The 12,278-nt window shown below is 35.4% G+C and overlaps 1 protein-coding gene across 5 annotated transcripts in view; it reads left to right on the top strand.

Annotated features, from left to right (window-relative positions):
• OFD1 (OFD1 centriole and centriolar satellite protein) overlaps positions 1-12,278 on the top strand; it is a 30,405-nt gene that overhangs the window by 370 nt on the left and 17,757 nt on the right. For 4 of the 5 annotated variants that reach the window (XM_035542062.2, XM_035542061.2, XM_035542063.2 and 1 more), the window contains 8 exons: positions 2,199-2,399; positions 3,278-3,346; positions 3,433-3,460; positions 4,126-4,233; positions 4,940-5,076; positions 7,152-7,325; positions 8,962-9,068; positions 9,913-10,032. In XM_035542062.2, coding sequence (XP_035397955.1) covers positions 2,199-2,399; positions 3,278-3,346; positions 3,433-3,460; positions 4,126-4,233; positions 4,940-5,076; positions 7,152-7,325; positions 8,962-9,068; positions 9,913-10,032 — 944 coding nt within the window. Of the gene's footprint in view, positions 1-19; positions 1,372-2,198; positions 2,400-3,277; positions 3,347-3,432; positions 3,461-4,125; positions 4,234-4,939; positions 5,077-7,151; positions 7,326-8,961; positions 9,069-9,912; positions 10,033-12,278 lie in introns of those variants that run through there. The other variant, XM_050709007.1, reaches the window with a different exon arrangement.

The following is a 12,278-nucleotide window of genomic DNA, read 5'->3' as shown; positions in this document are numbered from 1 at the left end:
TAGTGGCCCAGAGCGGGTCTTTAAAAGTACCGTGCTGGAGAGAGTGTCAGGCAGGGAGGAGAGTAAATGGGAAAACAGGATCGGAAAGGACTCCTTACATCACAGAATTTGTATATTTACTGCTGTAAGCAAGCACACTGCATGAATTACTCTCTTTCTTCCAGTTCTGTAGTCCCAAGCTATTTAAAACTAGTCGAGCTATTTTCCTCTTGTCTACTTGTTCAGGAAAATGTCTTCCAGTATGGACTTGCTCAGGAGAGTGTCTCGGAGGACGGTTGTGTTCAAGAGTGACACAGTTCTGATTTGTGGCCTATTTGCAGTTGGTCTGCCTCTTTTTCTTGTACTGAAAGTATCCTTAAGTAGCTCTTCATGAATTCTTTCCTCTTTCTTTGGAAGGCTGCATGTATCTTTTCTTGAGGCATGTTACAACTGTACTGCTAGTCATTGTTTGAATGACACATCCACTTCTTGCTGTCTCCAAGCAGTCCCATACCAGAAATTTGTATAAAGCCTTAAATGTTGAAATTTTGTATTTCATGCAGTTTCAGTTTTGCTGGTGTTTAAACATCTGAATGTATTTTTTTATGACATAATGATCTTGGTGTACTTTTTATTCCCAGCTTTATGTCATCATTTATGTTTTTAGCTCCTTCTTTTTGTGTCAAATTCATTACAGTTTTAAAAAAAAAATCAAGTTGTATATTTCAAGAATATGACGGATAATCTCAAGGCTAAGAATTTCCTGTTCAAGACAACTTGTTTTCTCCCTCAGTGGTTTCTATAATAAGCTTGCAATGATTGGACCATTTCCCATCTTGTTTGACTTAACTAATAGTGACATGCTATCTAAGTCCATTTACCTGCTTTAGTTTTCCTTGTCTAGAAGATTATCCATCTTAGATTTTGTAGCTTCTCTGAGCTGAAGAACTAGTATAGTTGGGTATCTTACAGATTCCTGCAAACACACTTCCAACAAGAATACTCTCAACTTTCCCATGGTCTTTTCTGACTACCTCTGCTGGTAAGAGGCAGGCTGTATCTGAAGCTACAGATGTGCTGAATGGCCAAGTGTTTCTTGTCAAAAAGAATAATGATAGTATAACAAGTGATTTTTGCCTTTCTTTCCCTTAGTAGGGACAGGGATATAGCCCTGTGTTTTTCCCCTGCGTTTTTTCACAAGATGTGCAAGAGGTTGCTGGGCTCAGTTGTTTTTGGGACCTCATCTGTGTCAAAGTTTGTTGAAACTGGACAAGTTCAGAAATTAAGGGAAATGATTTTGTCAAGTTTTCTTCATTTCTCTCTATTATCCAGCTTCATTTCCGCAGAAAGCCGTGCTTAAATATCAGGGTAGTTCGATATGATCTAGCTTTGGTAAGTTTTGGTAAGCATTTAGTATTTCATCCCATTCGGTAACATACTATCTTTTTAATCAGCTTTAGAAACTTTGTCACTGTTGCATAGTGCTGTTGAAAGCTTAAAACACTATTTCTCTCATGATTTGGTAGTACTGCCCTAAGCAACTTCTATAATTGCATAGTGAAAATGATTATTTCTTCCTCTTACATTAGGGAGACTTTCTGATCTTAGGTTGCCTTTTTTCTCTATTGTAACTAATATAACAAAAACAAATTATAATAAATACAATTTAATTTATTATTAGTGCCTGTAGGGTTTTTTTTTGATTAGTACCCTTTTGCTTCCCTACAAAATAATTAATTCTAAAGACATTGAATTTCCCATTATTTTCCCATCTGCTGTTGGGGTGGAATCAACAGCTTTTTGATATAGGACTCAGAAGAGGACTAGGGAGTTTTCCAAGTATATGTGAAGCTGAAGCCACATCAGATGGGCTTTGTTTAAGAGTGATAGAAGGAAAAAAAAAACAGTGATCTAACATTGAAGCTAGGAGTACTGGAGTGGAGTTTATGTGAAACTTTTGACTGAGTACAATACTTCTCAGTCCTACATCCCAATATGTCTTGAGGGAAAGTCAAAGATCACTTTAGTGCAATTAAGAGTATTCTGAAGAAAGGCACTCTTCTAAATTCTGCCAACATTAGGCTGCCCAATTCTGGTGTGTGGGTTGTAATATAACATGTAAAAGTAGAATGAGATCTCCATGGTTTTTGAAGAAGTAAAGTTCTCATTACAGTCCCAGGTTGTCTGTTACTAACTCTATTGTTTCTTTTCTGTGTCAGACACAGCTCCGAAAACAGCTAATCCATGAACTGATGCACCCAATTTTAAGTGGAGAACTTCAGCCACAGACTGTTACAAGTGATGACAGTTCACTTTTGATCACGGCTTCCAACAGTTTGGTGGTAGATCATCTGCAGAGATGTGGCTATGAGTATTCGCTTTCTGTCTTCTTTCCAGAAAGTGGATTAGAGAAGAAGAAGGTAAGTTCAGCAATCTCTTAAGATTTCTAGGAGTTTTGTTTTCTGGGGGCTTGTTATATTCCAACAGAATTGAAAAAATCCACTTTAGTGACAGTGAAATACAGATGCAAGTACAGCTTCAAATCCTCTCCATAAAAGACTTCAATATTCAGGTCTATTTACATGAAGACTTACAATAGGACACCGTACAGGAAAGACATAGTGCCAGCCTCTTAACCTCAGCTCGCTTCACCCAAAGCTGTGGTGTGATTGTGTGATTCTGTTTGGTGTGACAATTTGCAGAGCCACGTGACAGGCCACTTGGGGAGCTGATCCTGATTAAAGCTAGCCCCTTTTTGGCCATTCAGTTCTCTGAAAGTGTGGTTCATGATCGGTTTAAACTGTTCCTAAATACAAGTTCTGCATGAAAAGCGCGGTCCTTGCCCTGTATTTGTTTCTCCTCTATGAGTATGTGATAATGTGATGAATTTTTTCTAACCAAAAATGAATTTTTTGAGCTGGTGAGTAGCTAGTTGTCATTTCAATTAGCGAGCTCATCTGATTTATATGATAAAACAAAATAGAGGCAAGGAACGTAGCGAGAGCATGCATCCAGGTTTGGGAGGAAACAAAGCCCTCTCTTTTCACAGCTTCAGGTGGTCATGAAACTACACATTGACTGCCGTGTCTCTTAGGTAACAGATAAGCAAATGGAGCTCCAGAACAGTTAAGTGTTTGAAAATGGTTTTGCAAGGTGATTATTTATTTTGATCTTTTCTCAAATCTAAAACATTCTACAACTGTAAAATGGTTGCTATTACATATTTGAAGTATTTTTTAAAGTAGTTAACCTTTTCAACTTTATGTTTTTGTTTGTTTGTTTATTTTTTCCCTAAAAGCTGTTGTCTGTGCAAGATCTTCTTCAATTAATGAGAGTCAATCCGAAATCCAATTTTTACAAATCACTGGTAAGCTATTTTGATTCTGAAGATAAGCTAAAATTACAGTTGTGGTGGAAGAGCCTGGCTAACAGGCTGTCTTTTATTTCTTACAGGCTTTGGGAACTCAGAAAGAAAATAAAGGTACAAGATATTTATACATGATGCACACTGATAATTATGTCACCTTCATTTTTATTAAGATGTGAGAAGTAGATATTCAGATTCCTTGAGTATGTGTTGATGTGGAGTAGTATGGATTTAATATTTTGAAACCTGTAGTACACCAAATACTAGAGGTAATGTTTTGTGGAAGTGTTGACAAGCTCAAATTTTGATTTGTGTTTATAACTGACTGTATTAGATTACATGTACTACAAACACTAGCTGAAGATTTAGTAGGCTTTCCGTTTTCTTAATATAAGAAATAATTCTTATGTCTGCACGATGAAACCTATCTATATTAAATAGCCTGAAGTAACTTGGTTTTCAGAAACCACTGTTCCCTAATGTCATTATAATTACAGTAATAATAACCTGCTCTCTCAAATGACCATGGAAGTCAAAGAAATAAAGAGAAAGAGAAGAAAGGAAAAGTTGTAAAAGCACAGCTTTTGCAGAATAAGATGGAGTGCTTATAATAAAAATCAATAGTTAGCTAGTATTGATTTTTATTTAATATTCACTGGGTTCTTTCAGTAAATTGGGTAGGTTTTCTGTGTGTAGTGAAAATTACTTCATTAGTTACAGGTGAGAAAACTGAATTTTGGTGTGAAATGAGAAGTAACTAATCTATTGGATCTTGAAAGGTTTTCTCATGCAGATTTTGATGGGACTTACAGAGCATCATCTAAGTAAGGAAAGTCGTGACACAGAAACTCAGACAACCTCAACACCTCCTTACAGAGACTCTCTTGGTAAGTACAATCTTTGCAATAAAGTCTCCCCAAATATTTTCATATTGGTGAATGATATGGATGAATAAATTGTATGAATGGTATTAATTCATTGCTTATTCAAATGCAACCAAAGTAATAATAAATAAATGTTACACCTATATCGCTCTACATTTTTTCCTATTGTTGCTTAAAATAAGACAGAAGTCCTGCTATTTTATTTTTCTTTTTCATTACACAGATGTTTTCTTAGGTGTTTAGCTAACAGCTATAACTTCTTAGATGGACTGTAAATGTTAAGTGCTGAAATGTGTTCTGGAAAACTTAATTATAACTGCATGCATTGCTTTTGTGTATGATGGTGTTTCTGTTTGTTGTGCATAGAGTGGGAGTTTTTGAATTATAATATGCACGCTATTAGTAATACAAAAATGTAGAAGTTGCACGCAAAAGAAAATTCTAGAGGATGCAAAGAGGATGAACGACTATATATGCCGCAAATCATGCCTGAACAGCTAAGTGCCTCCTCTTACAGATATGTTTTGTGGCATAGAGCTGATACATGCCATTTCTGTGCTGCCACAGCTTTTGTACCACATAGGTCTTAGGTGATACTTATGTACACTGAGGTACTTCATAGAGACACAGAATCGCACAGTCTTTGGTAGGATAATTGTGATGACTGATTTATTTTTAAATTATGATGGATATGTTGCTCTTTTTATAGCTGAGAAGCTTCAGCTGATTGATGAGCAGTTTGCAGGCTCCTATCCCCAGCATTATAAGTATGAATCTTTAGAAGCAAAACTTCATGAATATAGGAAAGAAATAGAGAAGCAGCTTCAAGCAGAAATGGCTCAAGAGGTATTGCTCTGGTGATTGAATTTGAGGGAGAAATTTATGAATTTTGACTTTACACCTTACAAACTTTTAATATTTAAGGTAACTTGAAGAAAAATGTCTTATCATGAATTATATCTAACACAAAAGGCTAAGTTAATCAAATACCATTTGTTAATTTGATGATATTTCACGTGTATGTTGTCATTTACCTTTTGATTAATGTATACAGTTCAGCTCTTTATTCTGGTGTTAATTTGGAAACACAACTTTTTCTTATTTTGATTGTCTTAATTTGGTAAATTCTGCTTTTTGATTGTTTTATTTTATGGGAAAATGTTTACTTTTCATAGTTATACTATTTATTTTCATTCCCAGTTAAGATCTTGAAGCTTGAATTTGAGCATAATGCATTACAACCAAGGGGCATGAATTGCTGCTGTATACTTTGACAGGTCAATTTATTTTTTTAATACTGATTAGAATTTACATACTATTTCAAAACATTGCACAGAAATGTTGAAATCGTAACAGGCACAATATTATGAATTATTCCACATTTTTTTTCTTCCTATAATTAAAGTCAAAGCTCTTTTGGAGACCTGTCCTTTACTTTAAGAATACTTTTATTTTTATTTTTATTTTTATTTTTTGCCACAAAGTCTGTTGATTAATACTTATGCCTGGAAAATGGAGCAGATAGAATGTACTGCAGTTTATTTAAATATTTTTTTTCCATTATTTTTTGTCAAGATGAATTGTGTATTTCAATAGAAATTTTTTTTCACTGATAATCAATTAGAATGTTTAGGGACACTTTTTTAAAGGCACTCATCTGCATATAAACTGTTTGAAGAAAACAGGTTAGCCATAATTATTAAGATAGAAGAATAGAGAGTTGGAGAGTTTAAACTAAAGCCAGTGCATTTTATCTCCGTTTTTCATTTGGTCTTCAATCCCTGGTAGGTGCTGTATTTTTGTTATGTAAGAAATGCTAATTTGTGTGTTAAGTTTGTCTCAGTTTAAGCAAAGCAGAAAACTGGAGGCTTAAACAGATATAAATCACTTCTAAATTCAATTAACTTTACGTGGAATGTAAATCCTTAGCAATGTGAAGTGAGTTACTGTAGGGTATTTCTAGCCCAGTTTGTGTATGGACAAGTGAGGCTGTACTGACTCACCATTTTTTTCTACTTTTTCACAAATCTGTGCCTATAGGACTGAATTCCTTGATCAGACATTCCCAGTGTGCTTTTTTTCCCCTCTCTAATATCCTTGTTTTCTGTAGTCTCAAACTTTTCCTGTCATTCGTTTCTAATTTGCTCATTGTTTCGCACGTTCTTTTATTCTTGTATGCTCTCCATCTTCTTCCAAAATTCTATTATAATGTTATTAAAATAATAATTTTATTATTTTATTAAATCTTACTATAATTCTTTATAATCCCAGTAGTTCTTGCGTATATTGCACCTCACACTTTTTAGGGACACATGGTTCCTACAATTCTTCTGTGCACTTGCAAAATGCATACTTTCCTTTTTGTATGCATTTACTTTTCTCAGCTGTGCTAAGAAGTGTGAGTCAGGACTTCTCTTTCTGTGCTAATGCGGAGTTACACATTCCGCATTTTCTTTTGTGTCCAGATGAAGTTTTGTTTTTCCTCAGGGATTCTGGATAGGTCTGCCTCTGCTGTTCCTAGTAGCACCAGTCAAAAGCCGTTCTCTGAGAAAGAGGCAAAAATAGAGACTGTGGCAGAGGAGGAATCAAAGAGTGTGGCCATTCCCTACCTGCAAGCAGAGCAGCACTCCTGCAATGTATTTTTCTTCATAGGTCTCTGTTTTGCTGTTTTCTAAACTTAATATTGTTTGTAAGACCTGTTTTGGGATGCTAGATAAATGGATGGGAATGATGTGAGACATGCAAATAGTGTGTGCTACTGAGATACTTTTATCACAGTATTTTATTTTCATCATACTTCCTATCAGGAAATATCCTAACAGGAAATATCCGAGAGAAATTTAGAATTGTCTGAGGAGGGATAGTCTTTGCTCTTTTGAAAAAAACACTATTTAACCCTCTCTTCCTCTTTTATGTAAAAGCTAGAACATTTTAAAGAAGTTGAAATAGCAAAGATTAAAATGGAGGAGAAAGCGCAAACCCAGAAAGAAATCTCTGAGCTACGGTATGAGTTAGAAAGAACACATCAAGCAAAGGCTGAAGCCTTGATTTCTCGTGAAAAGAATGCTATTGAGAGGCTTCAGAAACAACAGGAGGTAAAGTTCCAGATACTTTTTCTTAATCTAGTACAAAATGATGCATGAGTCAATTAAACTGTTCTTTTATCTTTGTGAGATTTACCTTCAGCTCTCGTTGGCTTGTTAGTGAAAACTTGGAATTTACTTTTGTTCTCATAAATAGGAGAACACATTCAGCAAATACAAGGATGACTATGGGTAAGTATTTAAGTAAAGCTGTCTGGGAAAGGAACAGTTCTGCTAAATAGGGCTGAATTGTAATAGATACTTTTTAATCTGTTTTAATAACCGCTAAGTTCAGATCACAGAGATTTTTTAAATAGTTTATAGGACTGTTTACTCTTTTATTTCCAAAACATAGCTTTTAGTTATACTATAAATCCTTTCAATTGTTAAGAAGGACTTTAAACTAAATGGAATATACAGTCCACGTGTTAGAGATATGACATTTCTATGTCATTAGGTGTTGAAGAGTTTCAGTAGCCACTGTCTTTGCCCTAGGCTGATATCACGTTTCTCTTTCAACTTTTTTGTTGATGAGTTATTCCTTTGGGCTGTTAACTCTTGGTGTTTTGCCAGAATAGTAACTGTTACTGCAGTATATAATAATTTGTATATAGTTCTAAATTGCTTCACTCAATGTCTATTACTTTTCAGTTTCTGGAAGAGTAGTTTGCTTGCTATTCTGTTGCCTATTTGCCTGGCAATCTTCCTGCTGTCTGCAGCAGGCCTTTCTATCCAAATAATTTAGTCATCTACAATTGCTATCACCTTTCTGCTCAGGTGTGGTTGGGCTTTTTTTTTTTTTTTTTTGTCCCTTCAGAGCCTGTGATGGTAACAAAACTATCATTAACATTTTTATATTATTGTATACATGTATATATGTAGCTACTACTGACCTCTTTCCCTTCTGAAAATTAAACATTTTATCAGTGCTATGTGAAATTCTTTCATTGTTATGTTCTTAGAAGCTTACAAGAAAAACCATCTATTTTATGCTATCAATCTTCATTTGTGGACATGAAATCAATTCAGTAATTAAAATAACAAGAAAAAGATATATGGATTTTGCTATTAGCATGTTCATGATTGAATTTTACAGTTTGATTATATAAATTAAATTTCAATAACAGACTGCTAGTTGACTGTTTTATCAGTTTATCAAGTCATGTTTTATCAATTTTGGGGCATTTTTTTCACTTTTGTTTATGCAAAACATGCAAAAGAACATGCAAAATTGTTAAAAATTCAGAAGTTTGAACATGTTTATTCTGTAAATACTTGTTTAACCATTTTTTCCTTTTATATAAGTTTTAGTCAGTGTAATTTCTGAAATGGAAAGTGTTTGCTGGCAGCCAGTAGTGTTTCTATCTAAAACATTTTTATTCAGAGTAAAAGGAAAAGAGGAATTAAAAAATTATAATAGTTATATTATTATAGTATTATAATAAGTATTATTGTTATTATTATAGTTATATTATTATAATTATAATAATATAATTCTGGATGTTACATAAAATTATGACTATGAATGACTAATAATTTTTGGAATTCCTCAGGGGCCTCAAGAAGGTCCTTGAAAGTTTGAATGTGTTAAATGATAGATACTGTATACAGTGTGAAGTAAAACTAAAGATAATATTTTGTGATTCAGATAGAAGCAAAGGAAGTGTATGCTCAGAGACAGAGTCTGCTGAAAGATATCGAAGTCATGAGGACAAGAGAGGCAGAACTGAAGCAAAGAATCGAGGCATTTGAAATGTAAGTTGCCGAAGGTCATATACAATGCTACATGTTGTTCTTCTTCTACAAAGCATGCTTCATGATGTTGCTGCTTCTATGAAGCTGAAATAGATTTTTATATACCTCACAAGTTGTGTTTGCATTTTGAACAGTATTGTATACTGCCTCTGTTATGAGAGGTACCCCATACAAAGAGAAGCTTTTTTATCTGTTCCCTCTCATCCAACCAGAATAATGCAGCATGACTTTGGAGACAAGGAACCATATGTTTGCTTTGAAGTTCTTAAATTAAAAACAAAACAAAACAACTGACACAGTATATAATTCTGAGTCATGAGGCATGTATATGATATTTTGTTTCTTTAGTCTTATTTTTTCTACTGCTAGGACTGTTGGCCTAATACGATGAGTTTTACTTGGTTAAATCAGAAAATAACTAAACTGGTTTTGGCTAGGTTTTTAATAGTACTTACTCTGTCATCTGTTTTATATAGCAAAATAAGCATCACACTAATAACTTGTGGCTTTTTTTTTTTTTTAACAAGCCAGCAGAGGGTGCTGATAGCGCTCAGCACTATCTCTGAAGGCTTTCTGGTGTGGGAAGCTGAACTAGGGTTACCCCGGGATAGCTTCATAATTGATTGGTACTGGATTTTAATTAGGGCAATTTAGTTTGTGTCACATTTCCTTGTTCTTAACGAATTGCAGTGACAGGTTCTGATCATAATTTTAAATTTCTAAGGTGTTCCTAGCACACACATCAGCCTTTGATGTCACTGTTATTTTAAGAAAAAAAACATATATATAAAAAAATTAAGTTTTGGCTTTGTAATCAGTCTTTGTATATTTATGATTGTTTCAGCACTCAGAAACTTCAGGAAGAGAAAAATAAAACTATTGATGATGCACTTCGACGTCGGGAGGTTGCTGTGAAGAACATAGAGGAGTCTTATGACCAGAAGCTTAAGACTGAACTTCTAAAGTAATTTTTTCTTTTGTCTCTAATAGAACATGTACTAATTCCTATGAAAACAGAATAATACATTCTAGAGGATTTATTTGACTAACGTAACAAAGCAAGGACTTTAAAATGTTCACTTATGTTCTTGTTTTAGTTGGCTAGAATTATTTATATATTTTATCTCTTTGATAGTGAAACAAAGTGTTCTTTCAGGTTCAAAAAATGCTCGCTATAGAAAATAATTCTCTTTTGATTATAGGTTATATTATTTTTGTGGCTTAAATTCTGCCTTGTTATATGGGGAAGAGATGTCAGATAAGTTGCATGTGTAGACAAGAGGATTTGAACCAGTATTAGTTTGTTTGACCAGAATTTAAAGAACTGACCTTTCTATGGACACAGAAGAAGCATGGAGGTTAAATTAACTAAAGAGGTGTCGGAGATTTCTTGGAAAAGGGGTGCGAGACACACCAGCCCATATTGCAAACAGATTAGTTCTTCATTAAGGTTTAATGCCTCCGCATTTTGGGGGTCTCTGTTCTAGATCACCCTGTCTTAATGACTGTAATTTCCTTGAACATGGTTTCAAAGAATTTGCCTAGAAACGCTCTTTGAAATACTCATCTGTGACCGCTTTTGAGGTGTTGCAGTGGATATATCCTTTGCTACTGCACTTGCTTTGAGTGCTGTGGTCACTTGAAGGTTCCTTGATGCCTCAGTGCAGGCAGGTGCTCCCAGTATGTTATTGCTCATGCTTATATCATGGCATGAAAGTCTTCCAGTTAGGGAAGTAAACCAAATGACTGATGTATCATGACTTTTTTTTGCAAGCCAAGTATCAACTGTTCGTATCAGCCATCAGTAAACAGTAAGTAGAATCTCTGTTAGCGTGTCTTTATTTAAATTGCAGAGGAAAGATATAAAGAGTAGGTTTTGATAAGAATGATTTCTCAGCTGGAACTGAGTAGATAACAGGGTTTTGTCAGAGAACAATGAAATGCTGAGCTAATTGGCTTACCCTCGTACCTTATGTTATCCAGTTAACCGCTAACAGCTAGTTACAGATAATGCTTGTAAAGTGCTTTTGGTTCATGAGGAAAGGGAAATTATTTTAAGGATTAACAGTTGCTTACCTTGTTCTATCAATTTAAAAAGTGTTTTAGACAAGCTGCAAGTGCTCAGGAAGATAAAATCCTTGTCCCAAATCCTCAATGAAAAGTAGCACAGAGCTGCTATTTATTGTATAGAAATAATGATGTTTGTTGGGAAAGGAATAATTTATTTCTAGGATAAACTTTAAAAGTAATAATTGCAAGAAGGATCTGACTGGTCCGGGTCATTTACACAAATGTGTTTATAATTTCTGTTCCAGTCATACAAAATGCTGCTCGTTCTTAGCTCCTATAGATTGCCGTAAAATTGACCAGTACAGTTGGCTGACTGGGCTGTGAATAGCAGTATATCTGGGCAGTGCTCAGCGTCTAGCTGGTGGCTGATGGCATGCAGAGCGCCCTTGGAGCCAGTACTGTCCTGTACTGTTCAGTACCTTCATCCGTGATCTGGATGATGACACTGTGCATCCTCAGCAACTTTGAACACGAAGCTTAATTAAGGGGAATGGCTGCCACGACAAATGGCAGCGTTTCAATGCAGACAGACTTTGATAAGCTTGGGGATGGTGCCAACATAAATCTTAGGAATTTTAACAAGGAGAACCACAAAGCTCAGCTCTCGGGACAGAGTATCTTTCCGCAGTGGTGCAGGTGGGGAAAAGGAACGGAGCGAGCAGCTGCCTTTCTGAAAAGGACACAGGATTTACAGTGAGTGCCAGGCTGACTGTGATCCACCAGCATGCTCTGGCAAATCAGGCAAACGGCATGATGGGTGACATTAGCAGGAGCACGGCCAACAAACTGAGGGGAGTTACTGTCCCCTTAAGCTACTGGTGAAGACTGCACTAGGAATACCATACTGAGTTTTAGGCTCCTCAGTTCAATAGAGTTGTGGAGAAATTGGGGAGTGCCTGGTAAGGGTCTGTCAAGACCCTTATGTGACTACCAAATGTGACCTATGAGGACAAGTTGAGGGAATGCAGCTTCTTTAGCCTGTTGCAGATGAGCCTAGATGATCTGGTTGTACCCCACAGCTGCTTGAATTTTTCACTCATTTTTATAGTTATTTTTCATGTATTTTGTAGCATGCAAATGCCAGACAATGTAACAGGACTGGGCCAATAAACCATGGCTTGAGAGGTTCAGGTGGGACAT

Source organism: Cygnus atratus, chromosome 1 (assembly GCF_013377495.2).
Source record: "Cygnus atratus isolate AKBS03 ecotype Queensland, Australia chromosome 1, CAtr_DNAZoo_HiC_assembly, whole genome shotgun sequence".
NCBI lineage: Eukaryota > Metazoa > Chordata > Aves > Anseriformes > Anatidae > Cygnus > Cygnus atratus.
Note: the sequence above shows the minus strand (reverse complement) of the source record. Positions and strands in the feature narration are given on the sequence as shown.